The following is an 18,012-nucleotide window of genomic DNA, read 5'->3' as shown; positions in this document are numbered from 1 at the left end:
TGTAAGAGTGACTCTCTGGTCAAGTAGGGAAGCTCATATTATGATGCATCCCTCGGGCTAAGTAGAGAAACCTGCTTGTGAGTCTCTCTCTAGCTTTATCCCCTTTCTTTTACTTTATTTTTATTTCAGCATTTTTTCCTTTATTTATTTATTTTTTTTTTTTTTTGTGGGTTGTTTACTTTTAGTTATTTATTTATTTAATTTTTAATTGTGTGGCTTGCGTCTTTAAATTCTTAGATGACGAATGGTTAGGACGTTATTTTTAGGACGGTAATTAGAATTAGATCACAACCATTAATCAGTTCACTTTCACATTATTAAAAGAAATAAAAAATAAAGTGGCTGCTCTCCCTGTGTTCGACCCGTAGCTACACTGATCCGTACGCTTGCGGTTACATTTTAAATCTCAAACAGTTGGTAAGAGAAAAAAATAAAAGGGAAGTGGGGAGAGGGGGAAGTAAAGATAAAAATAAGAGAAAAGTTGGGGATATATATTAACGGTATATTTAAATCTACATCTATCTCTCTTCTCCTCTCATTGAAAAAGTCCCTTAAGAAAACCGATAATATAGCTAACCTTCTCCCTAAATGTAATAATAGGTTTGTGCGTCTTTCTCTCTTTTATCATTTCAATTTTCTTTTCTTTTCTTTTATTTTCTTGACAATCAAAAACACCAATAGATTGAGCAATTCAAGCAACACATGAATAGATTCCTCTCTTTATTAATATATGTTGCATTCACTCATAACAGGGAGGAGTTGATCTCACAAATGAGCTCATCATCGAGCATACAACTCTCATCCCAAGTGGCAAGGTTGGCATGGAATGAATGGCATGTGTCAATCCATTCATGGATCATGCAGGGGAATGATGCATTTCATTTTTTGTGTTATTTTTTATTTTTATTTTTAAATTCTCAACATTTCTCTTGTGGGAATGCAATCTATTTTAATTTGCCTAAAAAAATTAATTCTATTATATTTAATTTTTATGTTTATTTTTATTTCTTTATCATCCCCAAAAAATACAGCCAAAGGCTATGCTTATTGTCGAGAGAGCTCTAGAAAGTAGAAATGACATGATATAAAATGCATTTTTGTATTGGGAATTTCTCATTGACACTTCTTAACAAGTAAAATAATTTGTATCTTTTCTTTATAAAAAAAAATAATAATAATTTGTATCTTTTCTATATAACAAAAAAAAATTATATCTTTTTTTTTTTATTCTCTTACATTTATTTCTAGTAAATATTTTAAATTCTTATCATTTTATATATTTATTAAAAAACGTGTGTGATAATGATACACAATTCTTAAAAATGACATGATGGTAAATCACTTTCAAAAAAAAAAAATATATATATATATATATATATATAACTAGCAAAAATAAACGTGCAAATGCACATCGGCCAAACATTTTTAAGTGAGGTTTTAGGTTCTATGTAATATGGAGTTCACTTTGATTCATAATTTTTTTTTTTTTTTTTCTTTTTTTTGTGTGTGTGTGTGTGAAAAAGAGAGATTTGTGATCTGGATTGGGTTTTTGTTGAACTTGGTGAATTAATCAGTTCTATTGGATAATTGAGTTAATGTATTGTGTTGAACTTGTAAGCATGCTTTTAATGTTTCACAAAAAACCGCTCCAAAGCAATAGTGGCACCACATTTAGTGACAGTTATTCAGCGGTTAAAAAAACCACCCCTAAAAGTAGTAAGGGAGTTTTTTATAGGTTTAGCGGCATAAAAAACTGCTGTAAAAAAGACACCTTTTTTTTTTGTAGTTACGAATCCAGATGTTACTTCAACTAAACCACCACCTAGAAAAATTGAAACAAGTTCTTTTTACTTTGAATAAACGAAATTCAATCCTCACTAAATCATTGGCAATTTAAAGGAAGAATGTAACCAAAAAATCTATAATCAGTCTTAATACCACAGAAAGAAAGAAAAAAAAAAAAAAAAAAAAAGGGAAACACTTAGTTTGGCATCAATCTGCTGGTATCAGTTGTTAATGATGAAAACTAACATACAAACATAGATTTATAGAAAAGAATATCGAAACAGACATGGTGATAAGCCTTTAAATTAAAGAAAGGTTCAATATCTTGATTTTGAGCACATCATAAGTCGATTATCAACAATTTCTGAAAAGAATAAATTGCTAAAACTTATAGAAAAAAATCAAATAAATGGAAGCAGAGAAGATGAAAGGAAGGGAATGTAGATGATACCATAATGTAATTGAAAGGAAACCATTTGCCACAAAAATAGTGGGCGGAGTTCCAACAAATTCACTTGAAACAGTTCAAAAAGAATTCACCAATCCACTATCCATATGTCATGGTATAGATTTGAAGTTAAGGGGTAGGGGTAGGGGTAGGGGTAGGGGTAGGGGTAGTGGGAGGGGAAACTTAACTCACCTTAGTGTCAGCTACTACTGGAGGACTTATAATAGCCTCTTCTGGAGTTTCTATTGTTACATGTACAAATGATGGTATCATTTTTAAATGCCAGTTACTAGAGCTTGAAACACAAACAATGGTATCATTGCCATGAAAATACCTGTTTGCTTAATTGGTGGTAGAGTTCCTTGAATGTCTAATGTACTAACCAACTTGCTTCCCCATCCCAACTGTGTGTATGAATATGTGACAGAAAGACTCTGATTGAGTGAAGTCATGGTTAACATGTTAGTGCCTAGAGATGGGTCTGTAAGCTTAGTATGAATAAAACAGGAAATTTAACTTTTTGGGTGAAAAAAACGAAATGCCTTTGTTTCCTTTGAATTAAGTTTGAGAAACCTGATATTTTTAGGAGTTTCATCTTTTATCTCCGAATCTCCCTGCATAATCTCCCATTACCATTAGGCATTGAGACACCCATCTCATATTGTGTAGTTGCAGTGTTTGATTTCTTTTGTGAGATATGAGTAAGCAACTGTAGTGGAAATCTAATCTTTTAGTGTCGGCTGTGTCAGTCACATTCACTTATTTCAATATAAAAGTAAGTTAATTCATGGCTGTTGGACTATTACAATCCCTCAAAATCGATTCACAAAGAGCGAGAACAAGACAGAGGAAATAAACCAATTAGAAATCTCTTATAAAATCTATAAAAGTAAAATAAATGTTGGGAAAAAAAACAAAAGGGCAGGGGCATACAAATTACATGAAGAAATGAGTGAACGAAATGGCTAGATCTCTATTTGTATCAAAGTTAGTATTTTTGTTTACTTCCTTTGAGGTTTTCTTCTCTGTATGATTTTTGAATATATATATATATATATATATAACTGAAATCTGTTATTATCCATTTTTATTTTATTTTTTTTACTTTCAATAAACAGATTCTCTAGAATAGATGCAAAGAGAACTTACTGTAGTGGAGGTCTAAAAAAATATAACTCTTCTGGCCTTTACAACACATCATTTATGACCCCTAACCAATAGAAATGAAGTTAAAATGAGGATTATTTATGACCTCTTCAGGGTTTTCTATAGAAGGATTGAATCGGGATTAGTGGGTTTGTCCAATCTTGATGCTTGAAATGCTAAAGAGGGCAGAATAAGGAAATTACGAGGCTAATGACCCAATTTGCTATATTTCTTTGCATAATTCACTATTCTAAGAAAATGATGTGATTACTATATCATACATCAATTAATATTAATATGACTTTATCATAAGGGAAATATTCTAAATAACCATTAAGCGACAGTTACATGACTGCTGATGTCATACATATACATATGAAAGCCCCTAATCCAATATCTTCATCGATCTTGAGTTCAAAATTTCAGAGGAAACAAACATTGATAATAAGAATTAGCAACAAGTACCTAGCGTAGTTGGTGGGCTATTGTGTGTAAAAATCCCATGCTCACCAGGAGGTCTCTGTTACCTACTTCCCTCCCCTACCTAAAAAAAAAAAAATAATAAGATAATAAGAATTAATGGACACCCCATCTTAAAGTACTACTAGAAGGTAGATTTGTCTATCAGGGGGAATGATATCAACAGTAAACAACCAAATAGTTAATTGACAAGGGAAAAAAGAAAAACAATTACTTGTATGGTGTAACCTGTTGTAACCCGACAGTCACTGAGAGGGGGGGTGAATCAGTGAGTCCAATTCCGGTCCCCAAAAAAACTTGTCTGATGTCTGGCCAAGAAAAACCTGATATATCTGTCCCTGTTTGCACACAGTCGTATGCACACTCAGCCCCTCATAGGCACTTCCAAGTATGCACACCCATTCCACATTCCACGCATTTCAATATCAAATGCAAACAACAAGCACCCACAACACAGGGTTTTTACGAGGTTCGGTAATTTGCCTACATCCCCGGAGTAGTGCCTGTAAAGGCTTCGTACCTACTCAATACACTACTTTTGACTGCACCCACAGTCGGGAGCACCCACACCCAATTTTCTCAAGCCGAAGCTGAGATGGCACTCGTAGTACCGATACAATGTGTAGCACCCACTACACGGGAGCACCCACTCCCGGTGCTTAGCACCCACTAAGCACATAATAAATAATACAATTAAATTGGGCTTATAACAATGCCCTACAGTCAAGCTCTGCCTAGCATATGCATCCACAACTAGCTAGCATGCTTACAGTTCATCCACAACTAACCTAGCATGTATACATTCATCCACAACTAACCCTAACATATATACATACATGTAATGTAAAATTCAAGGTTAGAGAATCTCACAACCGATTGCCTGGGATGACTGGAAACTTGTACTGACAAGTTTGGTGCTCACACCTTCTCTCTCCTTGGCTTCTTGCTCTTCAAAGCAAACACATCCTTGCTTTCTTCTCTTCTTCCTTGGCTTTGAGTTAATGTACCATTAACACACTTCAACCACCTCTTTTACCTCCTTTAATGGCCTAAGAACATTTATCATCAAGAATATATGTTCATTCAAGGACCAACAAAGAGGGGGAAGCTTCTCCTACCAAAACCGTAGCCTTCTTTCACTCAAAACCCATTTTTCTTGCTTCCATAGTGTAGGGCTTGAAAAAATGAAGAGCTGCAATTTGGTTCACCCAAATCCGACTTAAAATGAGGGAGATATGACCTTTTGAAGTTGGAGCAATGAGATAGCCTGAAATGGAATCTTCGTACGGGTGGCGTAGGCTACACCGGCAGCGCGCACAACAGGGGCGAAATCTGACCGTAGATCTCATATAAAAGATCTTATAATCCAAGCCGTTCGATTAAACCAACGGACAACAGATCCAAAGCGTTAGATTTGAATCTCGATGACGTCATCATGACGTAGGCGCTGACATCGTCAGAAGTGTTGTCGATCTATGATTGGTTACTTTTCCGGATTTTAGAGCTTGTCTCCCACTCACAAGAGAGAAATGCATATCGACCGTTGGATCCGAATCCTCCATGATGCTTTAATCGGATTTCATGAGATCATTAAGATCGGAATCTTTTTATACCTTCTATACACGCGCGAAACACCACGACATACCTTGATAATGTGTAGCACCAGTGCATCAAGAGTTATGCACGTAACCAATCAAATTCTACGCGCAAGCATCTATCTCATCCATGTCAGCGCAAAATCTCAGAAGCCTTTGGATGGGCATCAAGCCTACGTGGTCGAATCTTGGTCGTCCATTTCACTTCCCTTTACTTCTCTTTATTACAATCAAGCCCCTTCCTCCATATGTTTCAGTGCTTAAAGACCCCTTGCAACTCAGACCTTCAAAATATTTAAATTACAAAAAAGCCCTTCAAATTTCAAAAATAAATTCCAAAAAATCCACCCAACACCGAGAGCAACTGATGGATTTTCGGTTTGGATTTTTCGAACCGACTTTACGGAAACACTTATAACTTTTTCATACGATATCCGATCGAGATGAAACGAAGTGCGTTAGAATCGTAACTGGATGCTCTACGAATTTTCAGAAGACTCAATCATCTGAATCATCCATGTAAAAATACCAAAATGCTCCTACACCTTTCCAATGACGTATCTTTCTCATACGGAATCGGAATACGATGAAATTAGAATCGTTGGAAAGATTGTATTTTTTTCGTATTGTTACATGTAGAACACTTCCTTTAAAAAATTTATCTTCAATGCCTAAACTGCCCTCGACTGCCACAAATGTCGTAACTTCTTCATACGGTATCGGAATGTGACGAAATCAAATGCACTAGACTAGGTAAATTACAATCTATCTTTTTCATGAAGAACCAATCTTTCAAAAATATCATTTTCACTGCCGAAAATGCCCTCGATCGTAAATAGACCAAATTTGCCAGTTTTGACCCAGAAACCCGCACCACCTATTAATGATGTATTAAACCACTCCATGCATATCAAGCTGCTCTGTTATCTCATCGGTGACACTGGACACTGCCATATCATCATTTTCATCCACCTCACCCAAACTGGCCACGTCATCACCGCCACGTGGCCGAGTTGCCAACAAGGACAACCATAAAACAACATAACCGACTTCCAACATACATGGAGTTAGCTCCAAATAGTTAATTAACAAGGAAAAAAAGAAAAACAATTACTTGTATGGTATAACCAACTTCCAACATACATGGGATTAGCTGCAATGTTGAAACATTCCTATAAGCCTAAACTAATAAATATTTGCACAAACAAATAAATCTTAATGTTTCATATTTCAATGGGTTTTCAATGTATGCATAAAACACAGTTTCAGGAAAATAATGGAAAAAAGAGGAAATAAGAGCAGTCAATAATCAATACCCTTTGAGAGATAGACGACACTCAATTGGGAACTCCTCGATCGCTGCACTCGATCAGAATGAGCTGAGATTTTCTTGATTTCAATGTAGGAGATGTCTTATGTTTGTTATGCTTGTATTCCGAAACAGAGACACGCCTTATGTTTGTTATGATTTTATTCCAAAATATTGAAAGAGCTTGAGAAGAAAACAGGAAATGGGAGGAAGAGACCGATAAAGCAAAAAAAGGTAAGTGGAGGGAGAGAAATAGTTCGAGAAGAAAAAGGAATGACTTTTTTTTTTTTTTTTGGGTTTGGTACAAAGAAGATGGAAAGTGGAAAGGAGGAGTTTGAGAAGAAAAAGGAAATGGAAAGAGAGGAGGAGTGATCGTGGACAATCGGAGAGTTTGGGGGAGAAAAGGTTAAAAAAAAAAGTGAGTTTAAAATAAAGTGGGAGAAGAAGAAGCCGCGTGTTAAGGTGCCCTCCAGCATGGATCGAGAACTTCTACAATTCTTTAATCTTGCAATGATTCAGAATAGGTGGGAAAAAAAAAATCAGGAAGTACATTAGAACCTAGATAGTTGCGGCTCCCATGGGAATAGCAGACACGATTAAAGATCCTAAAAATACAAAATTGTTCGAGTAAACCAGAGAAAAAAGACGGAGGAGTCAAAGGCCCATATCATAATTTCAATTTTCAAAATAAAACCTGTTATTGAGGATCAAAATCCATGGCCACCTGCGTCATAAACAAGGCTAGTACGTGGAAGAGTGGGCTGTTAGTAAACTGCTTACACAGTTTTTCTTCATCTCTCCTTCTTCCTTTTAGCTTCATGGTCTGCTTCATGGACTGCTAAGAAACTACTTCAGAGAGGAAGGAAAAGCAAGCTCAAGATGAGTAACAAGTGTCAGAGAGCCTCCATGGTATGAGAAGAAAAGAAAGGATAAAAAATCGGGAGAAGGTAGACGTGTGAGAGTGTGAGGGAGTGAAGAGAGAGAGAGTTTTAGAATAAAAAAGAATCTAAAATTATAAAATTAAGGGTAATTTACAATGCGATCCCTTGGAGAATGCCAATATTAGAGGGACACCCCCTCTCTTTCACCAAATTAAACTCAGACCCCCTACCGTCAGTCACGGTTAAGGAATATGCCTTATATGCTGATGTCAGCAATAATATTTTATTTAAAATACCAAAATGCCCTTATTAAATATGAAATACCTAAATTACCCTTATAATAAGTTACTATTTCTTTCCCATTTCACTGAGGATCGTTCAAAGCTGCGACGACAGACGGTGACCCGTACACTTCTCGCTTCCACCGATCGCCCTCTCACCAAGCTCGATCATCCCGGCGTTCTCCTCATCTCTTCCGATGGGTTCCTGCTTCCCAATCTTCAACTCCAGCAGAAATAGAAACCACCGATCGCCCTCTCACCAAGCTCAATCATCCCGTCGTTCTCCTCATCTCTTCCGATGGTTCCTGCTTCCCAATCTTCAACTCCAGCAGAAATAGAAACCACCGATCGCCCTCTCACCAAGCTCGATCATCCCGTCGTTCTCCTCATCTCTTCCGATGGGTTCCAATTTGGGTATCAATTCAAAATCCCTACCCCCAACATAGGTCGTCTGATCGCCAACGGCACATCTCTGTTTTCCCTACCCTTACGTTTTCCAACCATTACTCGATCATCACTGGACTCTACCCTGCCTACCATGGCATCATCAATAATTATTTCTTCGATCCCATCTCTGGGGACTCATTCAACATGGGCATCCACGAAAGCCGATCAACAAATACAATCAATTACCCACAAAAAAAAAAGAAGACATTTTTTCTTGAAAAATCATCAGAGACATTTCGTTCCTTACATCAATGGTTGGTTTTGAAAGAAACTGATCAAAATAAGTGATAGACAGAAAATCTGTTTGGAAACGAAAGCCGAAGAACGCCGATGTACCTACCGCCGACGTTCCTTCCGTTTCTTCTTCTCTTGCAGATTGTCTCTGCTTTTGGGTTACTTTTTTATTCCCCTCTATAGGTTTGAATCAGACAGCGGTAGGTACGTCGGCGGAGCATAAGAGATCCAACAACTTCACGAGACCTGAGAGTTGAAGAGGTTTGTCGAAGGTTTTCCGGCGGCGGAGACAGGTGTTTGCGACGAATGCAGAGGGCATCGACCACCACCAACTTCGGCGCCACCGCCATCGGCAAGCATACCTACTCTATGGAAGAGAGAAACAAAATAGAAGAAGGGTTAAAACGTGTTTCAATGAGAAGGATAAAACGGTCATTTTATCTCTTGACTCACCAGTGACTGACGGTAGGGGGTGCGAGTCTAATTTGGTGAAAGAGAGGGGGTGTCCCTCTAATATTGGCATTCTCCAGGGGGTGGCATTGTAAATTACCCTAAAATTAATTATATAGTAGTTAAATTTTTAAAAAAGGGTTTAGTCCAATGAAAGATTTGCCACTTCGTAAAGAGAGAGGTGTGGGAGTTACTAATTAATAAAATTAATTAGGAAAAAAAATGAAATTAAGAAAGCAATTTGAGGATACTATTCTTCTTGTCTTTGTGTGTGTATGTATGAGAGAGAGAGAGAGGGGGGTGTGAGAATTATTAATTAATAAATAAATTAATTAGAAAAGTAAATGAAATTAAGAAAGCAATTTGGGGGATACTATTCTTCTTGTTTTTGTGTGTGTGAAAGAGAGAGAGAAAAGAGGGGTGTGGGAGTTACTAATTAATTAATAACAAAATTAATTGAAAAAGTAAATGAAATTAAGAAAAGCAATTTGGGGGATAATATTTTCTCTATGCATGTGTGTGTGAGAGAGAGAGGAAAAAAAAAAAAAGGGTGTGGGAGTTATTAATTAGGGTGATTTACATCAACCTCCCTTGACATTTGTCCAAATTACATCATCCCCTAAAAATAAAAAAATTACATTCAAACCCACAAAATTGACACCGTTAGACTAGTGTTAGTTTTTAGGATACAGAAAGACATAATTACCCCTCCTCCCTCCTCTTCTTCTTTTTCTTCTTATTAAAAATCGGTTTCTGTAAACAGGTCGGAGATGGGTAGATTTGTTTTATCTCAAATCCTTTTTATTCGAATTCCTGTAAATTTCATTATCTCATTTGTCTAAATTACATCGTCCCCTAAAAATCAAAAAATTACATTCAAACCCACAAAATTAACACCGTTAGAATAGTGTTAGTTTTTAGGATACAGAAAGACATAATTACCCCTCCTCCCCCTGCTTCATCTTCTTCTTTTCTTCTTAAAAATCAGTTTCTGTAAATATGTCGAAGGCGGGTAGATTTGTTTTCTCTCAAATCCTTTTTATTCGAATTCCTGTAAATTTCATTATCGGGCTATAGAAGAAGATCCATCTTTTAGGTTTTAGAGTTTTCTTCTTGGTTTGTGTTGGATAAGGGGAAGGATTGTGTGATGGTGGACAACAACAGAGCCAATGGAAGCTCTGTGCTTCACGGAAAGTAAGCGCTAGGTCACTTTTGGGCCATGTTACCTTCGCCAAGGTCTACGTAGCAAGAAATATACAGAGTGGTAACAGTGTGGTGATAAATTTTGTTAGGAAGGAGTAGGTGATTAAAGTTGGAATGATGGAGCAAGTGAAGCGCGAGATATCGGTTCTGAAGATGGTGAAGCATCCGAATATCGTGGACCTTCATGAGGTGATGGCGAGCAAGTCCAAGATCTATTTCGCCATGGATCTCGTCAGAGTCGGTGAACTCTTCTCCAAGATCGCCAAAGGTCGATTAAAAGAAGATGTCGCTAGATCTTACTTCCAACAACTCATTTCTGCAATCGATTTCTGCCACAGCCGCGGGGTTTACCACCGCGATCTAAAGCCAGAAAATCTCCTCCTCGACGATGAAGGCAACCTCAAGGTCACCGATTTCGGTCTCAGTGCTTTCTTCGAACATCTGAAACAGGACGGGCTTTTGCACACAACTTGTGGAACCGCTGCTTATGTTGCTCCGGAGGTGATCAGAAAGAATGGTTACGATGGAGCCAATGCTGATCTCTGGTCATTTGGCGTCATTCTCTATGTTCTAATTGCAGGTTTTCTTCCGTTCCAAGAAGATAACATAGTGGCCATATACAAGTAGATACACAGAGGAGACTTCAAGTGTCCTTGGTTCTCCACTGATGCTCGCTGGCTGGTAACCAAACTACTCGATCCGAATCCCAACACTCGGATCACCATCGACAAGGTCATGGAGTCGCCCTGGTTCAAGAAATCGTTGCCGAAAACAATACGAACGAAGGAAGAGATGGAATTCAATAGTTTCGAGGGAGAGAAGGATAGCGAAACAAAGGGGAAACAATTGGAGACGCTGAATGCCTTCCATATAATATCTTTATCGGAAGGGTTCAATCTAAAGCCGTTGTTTGAGAAGAAGAAGAAGGAGGAGAAGAGGAGCTTAGGTTTTGCGACAACAAAGCCGGCGAGTAGCGTGATATCGAGACTGGAGGAGGTGGCGAAGGCGTTGAATTTCAATATAAAGAGTATCGATAACAGTAACCTTAAATCCACCTAACAGGAGCTAAAGAACAATGTGGCCGCCGATGTACCCAGCAGCACCGGTGACCAGAATATTTTTCCCCATGGCCAGAAACTGATTTTTAAGAAGAAGAGGGAGAAGGGTAATTATGTCTTTCTGTATCCTAAAAACTAACACTAGTCTAACGGTGTCAATTTTGTGGGTCTAAATATAATTTTTTGATTTTCAGGGGATGATGTAATTTGGGCAGACGCCAGCGAGGTTGGTGTAAATCACCCTGTTAATTAATAAATTAATTAATTAGGAAAATAGAGATATATATATATATATATTAAATGGATCATTAGTCGTAATTTAAGTGGTAAATGGGGGCATTTGGGTTAGATGGTAAAGTTTGCCAAAAAACACCAGTACATCATTTTATAAAGTACATAGATGGAACTGAGTTTTCCTAAGCCAATGAATAAGAAAGCTTTAGATGTGGGTGGGTGTGGTGGTATTGAGAGAGTATTTTAGAGAGAAAAAAAAACCTATGAGGGTTTGTCAACCCTAATATGGTAGGTGAATCATCCTCTATGGGTGAGGGAAAACTTCCCCATATATTAAGAAAATCCCTTTTACTCTTGACTTTAAGAGATTTTAGAAATAGACAAAGGACAATTGAAAGAAGGTTGCATGCTTCAAAATACACTTAAAGAGATTGTGTTATTTAGACATTCTACTAACTTAAGTTATATAGTTGTATTGAGAAAAAAAAGGATTGAGTTTCTCTTCACCCATGGTGATTTAGGAATCTCCTCATCATGACCATCATTATGGACGGATTACAATAGAGAGGGGTAATTTTGATTTTATTAATAAAATATCAGATTATAATGATTATCGAAAAGTCCAATCACATGGTTACATCATCAGTCGTAGAGAAGGAGAAGGGAAAACTTAGTCGTAGAGAAGGAGAAGGGAAAACTTAGTCCCGGATTAAAAGAAAAAGTAGATCAAACTGTTTTTGTGTTCGGTTTTCAAATATTATAATGTACTTCACAATATGATGTGTGAAAATGTTGGAAAGACAACAAAATTCAGGTGTGCGATTGGATAATTACGGTAAATGGGTGAGAAGAGAAAAGGGGACAAAAAAACCTTAGGGCCTGTTTGATAACGTTTCTGTCGTTTCTGTTTCAAGAAAAGGCAGAAACATAAATTTCCATTTTTAGGAACAGAAACGGAATTGAAGGTGTTTGATAAGTCATGTTTTTAGAAATCAATGGTAATCAATGAAAAAATTACCACAAGTCATTTCCAGAAACGGCGAAACAAGTGAACTTGTTTCGCCTGGATCGTGTCTTGAACCATAAATAAGTAAAAATTTCTATTTCTATTTCTAAAAATAAATGAAACGAAACAGTTTTATCAAACGTTTTTTGCACCGTTTCTGCTGTTTCTAGAAACAGAAATAGCAAAAACACGTTTCTTGAAACGTTGTCAAACGGACCCTTAATTTCTTACGGCCACACATTTTCCTAATAACATAACATAAATTATAAATCTGAGAGAACATGTGCATTGAAGGCTTGATCTGCCGGTGCCTCTAACATGTAAGATAAGCTGGCCGGTTTTCATTCCGTGACTACTTGATCTATGTAACTAGGAAGCCATTGGCTCCCATGCTCTGCTATTCAATAAATCTTTTCACCAAAAAAATAAATGCTTGATCGGCCTCGAAGCGTAAGGCTAGGCAACATAATTAATAGTATTATTGCTTTATAAATTATTGCTGGTCGTTGGGTCTTGGGAAGTGCCTTCAATATTGCCATGTGAGTATGGGCCCAAATTAAAAATTAGTTTTCTGACACTACACTTATTTCCAGGGAGACGAGATGCTATAGAGGAGAAATGATGAGGTCCTCTCACGTACGTTTCAAGTGCCAAACATTGTCTTTTTTGTTTTTTAATATATATTTTCTCACTTGGCAATCCTATGGTGAAAATGTCTTTAATTCATCGTTTGGGTCGGTTGGTTATGGGTTTGAGTCTTGACATACCCACTATCACTCATTGGCCCTACAAAAGCATTGCTTATCTTACAAGAGCTTGTCCTAGGAACTATGATTACTACCATGAAGACCCTTTTTTTTTATCAAAAAAAAAAAAAAAATTCATATAGATTTGGAAATATGATTTATATTTGTGAAAAAAACAAAAAAGATTGGTGTTGATACCTAAAATTATTTTAGGTGCAATGGAACTCTTCTTGCCATAATTAAAGAGCCTCCTCGATTGTCTGATTGGAATCTAATAAACATGTTTATCTGTATGAATTCAGCAAATGCCCTTTAAATCTATAAACAATTATTGAACTGAGAGCAAACTTTATTGAAACGAAATACATTTATTTATTAGGTAAAAGAACACTCCATAATATGCAATGCAAGGGTTAATAAGGAGGTGAATATAGATATCAACAAGATTACACAAAAAAAAAAAAAAAAAGAATATAGATATCAACAAGAGATGGGTGTTTTTTAATTCCTGGATGATGAAAGTGAAGGCATCATTTACCCCCTTCATTTGTTTGAACACATAAAACTTAAAACTTGGAATTGAGGCTGTTGGGACTTCGGAGTGATGGCCTTTGTTGCACGTAACAAGTAGGCATGAGCCCTCTTAGGTATCATTTTTCTTTTTGATTTTTGTTTACAAAAATGGTTTTGACTGCATTTGGTATCATTTATGGAGCTTGTTTCTATTTAAAAAAAAATTGATAAAACACAAAAATCAAAAAGAGATCAAGAGTCAATTATGTGTTTTGGTAAAAAATAGTTTTCAACTATTTTTGCGCTGAATTTTAATGAGCATGTGCTTAAATGCTCAATATGGAAAAGTAAAATAGTCATTTGCTTTGTGATTAGAAATCCAAGCCCATTGCCCCTTCTTCTTCAGTCTAAAGTGGAGAAAAAGAGTTATAAGAAATATGGATGAGGAGAATCTCTTCACCCATTAATTTAAAAGATAATTTTGCACATAGAGGCATCAAAATATTTTATCACAAAAAATTATTTTTGTCAAGTAGTGATAAAAAATAGTTTTCACTGATAATTTTTGATAAATAGATAAAAAAAAAATATGATACCAAAGACCTCCTCGCTTTGGCTTTTTAAAAGACCTCTTAAAACATTTTAAATGACAATGAGTGCGACATATGTCAAACATTACATTTGGGTATGTGAATTAAACCCTTTTTGATAGAACTTAAGAAAAAACAGGAGAGAAGGATAATGAGCATAATTAATGAGGAGAGAGGGGAAAAAACGAAAAGAGATTTTGAGAGGGAACCTACTCCTTTTTCGCGTGAAATAGCAAGTGCCAACCGGAACCAAGTCCTCTCTCTCTCTCGTCTTCGTCTTGCAGTCTCATCCCAACCATACCCAGAGTGTTTCAGAAGAATGGACGGAAGCGATCATGTCGTTAGTCAATTCTTGGGTTTACATCGTAATTCTCTGTCTCTCTCTCGTCTCTTTCTTGCAGTATCATATCTCAATGTGAATGTATATATATGATGAGTGAGTGGTTGACGGAAGCGATCACATAGTTTGTCAAATCTTCGTTTTACGTCGTCATTGGGCAATTTTGGATTTCTCCGTCTTCACTACCCACATTCTTGATTTGTTGAGAGAGAGAGAGAGAGAGAGAGATTTCTTGTACTTTCAAGTTCCCAATTTCAAGATTCTTAACTTGCTCTGCAGCTGTGAATGGGTTCTAAAGAGGCAGCGGAAGCACCAAAATCTGCGGATAACTGCACAGGCAGCGATGAGACGGAACGCAGCAAAGTGGGTCTCATGAGATCCTTTGTTGAAAAAGAAGACCCCTCTGCTAAGGTTTTCAAATTTCATGTTCCCTTTCTTCATTCTCTCAAATTCTCTTCCCTTGCACATTCTCATTTTTTTTGTGTTATGTGACTTTCATATTTTGCAAATCTGACTGGTTACTGAGCCATGGTTTTTATAGCAAACTTATCGAATACAATCTTGGTAATTGGTTCTCCTTCGTTTGGTGTCTTCCAAATCTTTGCCTTCGAAACTGCATTTGCTTCTCTCTCTCTCTCTCTCTCTCTCTCTCTCTCTGACTGCTTTACTCCCTAATTCCTTTCATAGATTATTTTTCTAACCTCTACCTACTCAGTGATCTCGGCTGCTACTCTGTATTCCTTTCTCTTGCTTCCAAGCTATAGGAATTTGGCTTTCGCATTGGAGAAAACCACCTTCCATTTATACGGATTCTTCCTCCCTTTATTTCCTCTTTCCTTTTTTTGCCCCCCTCTTTTTCACTCGGATCTATAATTGGTTCTTTTTCTTTTCCTGGTGAATTAAATTTCCAAAGACACATTGCTTTCTGGTTTTGGTTTAAGCATGGATTTTGTTCAACTAGTTTTTCCTCATTAAGAAGCTTATCTGATTTGAAATTAAGGTGTCCGATCAGTGGGAATTTGGTTTCTATGAGAATGAAAATTAAAAATAAATAAAAATTGTTTACTGGAATGGCAAGGTCTGAACTTGGTTGACTGAAAACTTGGATTTTGCTTGTTGGGTAACTCCAGCACAATGCCATGAAATTATTTGAAATTGGAAGTCATTTTCTTACAACCAAATCCCACTTGCTTAGTTTATTTAATGTCTTCCACTATCCCTCTCAACAATGTCCCCAGAATTGGTTAAATAAATTAAAAATGTAACAATTAACATAGTGGTGTTCTCATTCAGGAAGAGGATGATCTGATGATCAGAAGGTTTCTGCGTGCTCGTGATCTAAACATTGAGGAGGCCTCTGCTTTATTCCTGAAGTATCTAAATTGGAGACATTCATTTGTCCCCAGTTGCTCCATTTCTGAATCAGAAATCCAAGACCAACTTTCCCAGAACAAGCTCTTCATGCAAGGATTGGATAAGAAGGGGAGACCCATAGTAATCGTTTTTTCTGCCAAACATTTTCCTAAAAAAGGGGGCACAGATGAATTCAAGCGTATGTTCATACTCAAAAACCTGTTACTTTTGATTTCATTGGTGGCATAGATTCAACAATCAACATGAATGTTAAATCTTCCAAGTGTAATATTTTCAATTCAGCTGATTGAATTGAAAACCTACAGCTTTGGGAGAAGCAACTAAATTAACCTTGAATGAGCTTCTCTTTGGCCCCGCAACCTTCTCTCTTCTTGGAGTAGCTAATGGGATTTTAGATCAAATGCTTGGATTCAGTGTGGGGAGCCAAATGAGCTGAGTCCTATTTGGAGAAGCTAATGTTGATAGATATTTTTCTAGTCCTGAACACAAAATTTAGATGTCTCAAACATCATAAGCAGATGTTGTAGTTTAAATTTTCAGTTAGGTTGTCTGATGGTCTTGTCTTTACAGGTTATGTAGTTTACTGTCTCGACAGAATATGTTCAAGGTAATCTATCTATTGGTTTATTCAGTACCGTATTTTCCTTGCCTTCTTTTATGTTTCAAGGCTCAGGTTTACATTTAGGTAAAAAATTTCTGCTACTTTGAATGATATTAAGTAAAACTGTGTTGGAGAACTCTAGCTTTTGGTTGCAAAATCTGTAGATTGAATTAAATGTTATTCCATTCCTGTAGGATGCCACAAGGACAAGAAAAGTTCGTTGGTATCGCAGACGTTAATGGATGGGGATACGCAAACTGTGACATACGTGGATATATAGCAGCTTTATCAATATTGCAGGTTCAGTTCTCCTCCATGAAGCTTTTTCTAGGCTAAGATGTGAAAATTTGATCTAAAACTAGATAAGACTTGTAAGCCTTTGAGAGGTACTAGGCTTAAATTGGTCATAAGATTAGAAGATGAATCTGCTCAATACTCAGTAATCCATAAAGAGTTTGTATTACTACAGTAACTGTGTGACAATGCACACTGCATTGCCTGTTACATTCCATTGCCAATTTGTATGAGCTTGTAACTCTGCTTGCTTTGATGACAGGATTGTTATCCAGAAAGGCTTGGGAAGTTGTTTCTAATCCATGTGCCATACCTATTTCTGAAAGCATGGAAGATCGTTTACCCATTTATTGACAAGAAAACAAGGGAGAAGGTAATGTTCTGAGCTCTTCTCCTTACTGGTGTCAATGTATTATTGCCATCTCCATTCAAAGAGTATGGACATTCATTCTTATGATGCCAATGGTAACCAAAGCTTAAAGGTCTATTTAACATAGTCAAACGTCTGGAACAGTAATAAAACTTAAAACGGTGTCTTTAAAATTTATGTTTCTATCTGCTGTGGTCCTTTGGTGATTGAATAACCATTTGCAAACCTCAGCTATAGCCATACTCAATCATCTTTAACACTCTTTCATATGCTTCTTCATATGCTGTGGATACCCTGAGCAGATAATATTTGTGGAAACCAAGAAGCTGATGTCAACACTAGTTGATGAAATTAATGAAAGCCAACTACCAGAGATATATGGAGGTAAATTGCAATTGGTTCCTATTCAAGACAGCTAAATAGATGGTTCATCCTGTGATGTCTCTTTCATTCAACTTTTGTGGAGTCAACTTGACAGAATCTCTTATAAGGCCTGACAGCAGTGGAACAATACCATGACAGTCGTAATGTATGGTATCTCAAAATATGTTACGTAGCTTCAATATGCTATGAATGGCTTCCACTTTTTTTTTCTTTTTCTTTTCTTCTTCTTCTTCTTCTTTTTTT

General features: G+C 36.7%; 1 protein-coding gene and 1 pseudogene across 1 annotated transcript; both read left to right on the top strand.

The window, feature by feature from the left end:
• Positions 1 to 10,073: 10,073 nt before the first annotated feature.
• Positions 10,074 to 11,591, top strand: LOC122076314 (annotated as a pseudogene).
• Positions 11,592 to 14,658: 3,067 nt separating this feature from the next.
• On the top strand, positions 14,659 to 17,978 carry LOC122075989 (phosphatidylinositol transfer protein 3-like). The gene is made up of 6 exons (XM_042641230.1): positions 14,659 to 15,157; positions 16,040 to 16,298; positions 16,691 to 16,727; positions 16,916 to 17,021; positions 17,278 to 17,388; positions 17,688 to 17,978. Exons 1-6 carry the CDS (start codon positions 15,032 to 15,034, stop codon positions 17,802 to 17,804), a joined length of 756 nt encoding a protein of 251 aa, XP_042497164.1. The 5' UTR covers positions 14,659 to 15,031; the 3' UTR covers positions 17,805 to 17,978.
• Positions 17,979 to 18,012: the final 34 nt, after the last annotated feature.

This window comes from Macadamia integrifolia, chromosome 4 (genome assembly GCF_013358625.1).
Source record: "Macadamia integrifolia cultivar HAES 741 chromosome 4, SCU_Mint_v3, whole genome shotgun sequence".
Taxonomy (NCBI): Eukaryota; Viridiplantae; Streptophyta; class Magnoliopsida; order Proteales; family Proteaceae; genus Macadamia; species Macadamia integrifolia.
The sequence above is the reverse complement of the archived record's forward strand: the minus strand, read 5'-3'. Positions and strand labels throughout refer to the sequence as shown.

Excerpts from the sequence above, each read along its gene's own strand:
- LOC122075989 (XM_042641230.1), top strand. The coding sequence starts at position 15,032 with ATGGGTTCTAAAGAGGCAGCGGAAGCACCAAAATCTGCGGATAACTGC. Across the intron at positions 15,158-16,039 it reads AAGAAGACCCCTCTGCTAAG|GAAGAGGATGATCTGATGAT; the intron begins GTTTTCAAATTT and ends GTTCTCATTCAG. Across the intron at positions 17,389-17,687 it reads ACAAGAAAACAAGGGAGAAG|ATAATATTTGTGGAAACCAA; the intron begins GTAATGTTCTGA and ends TACCCTGAGCAG.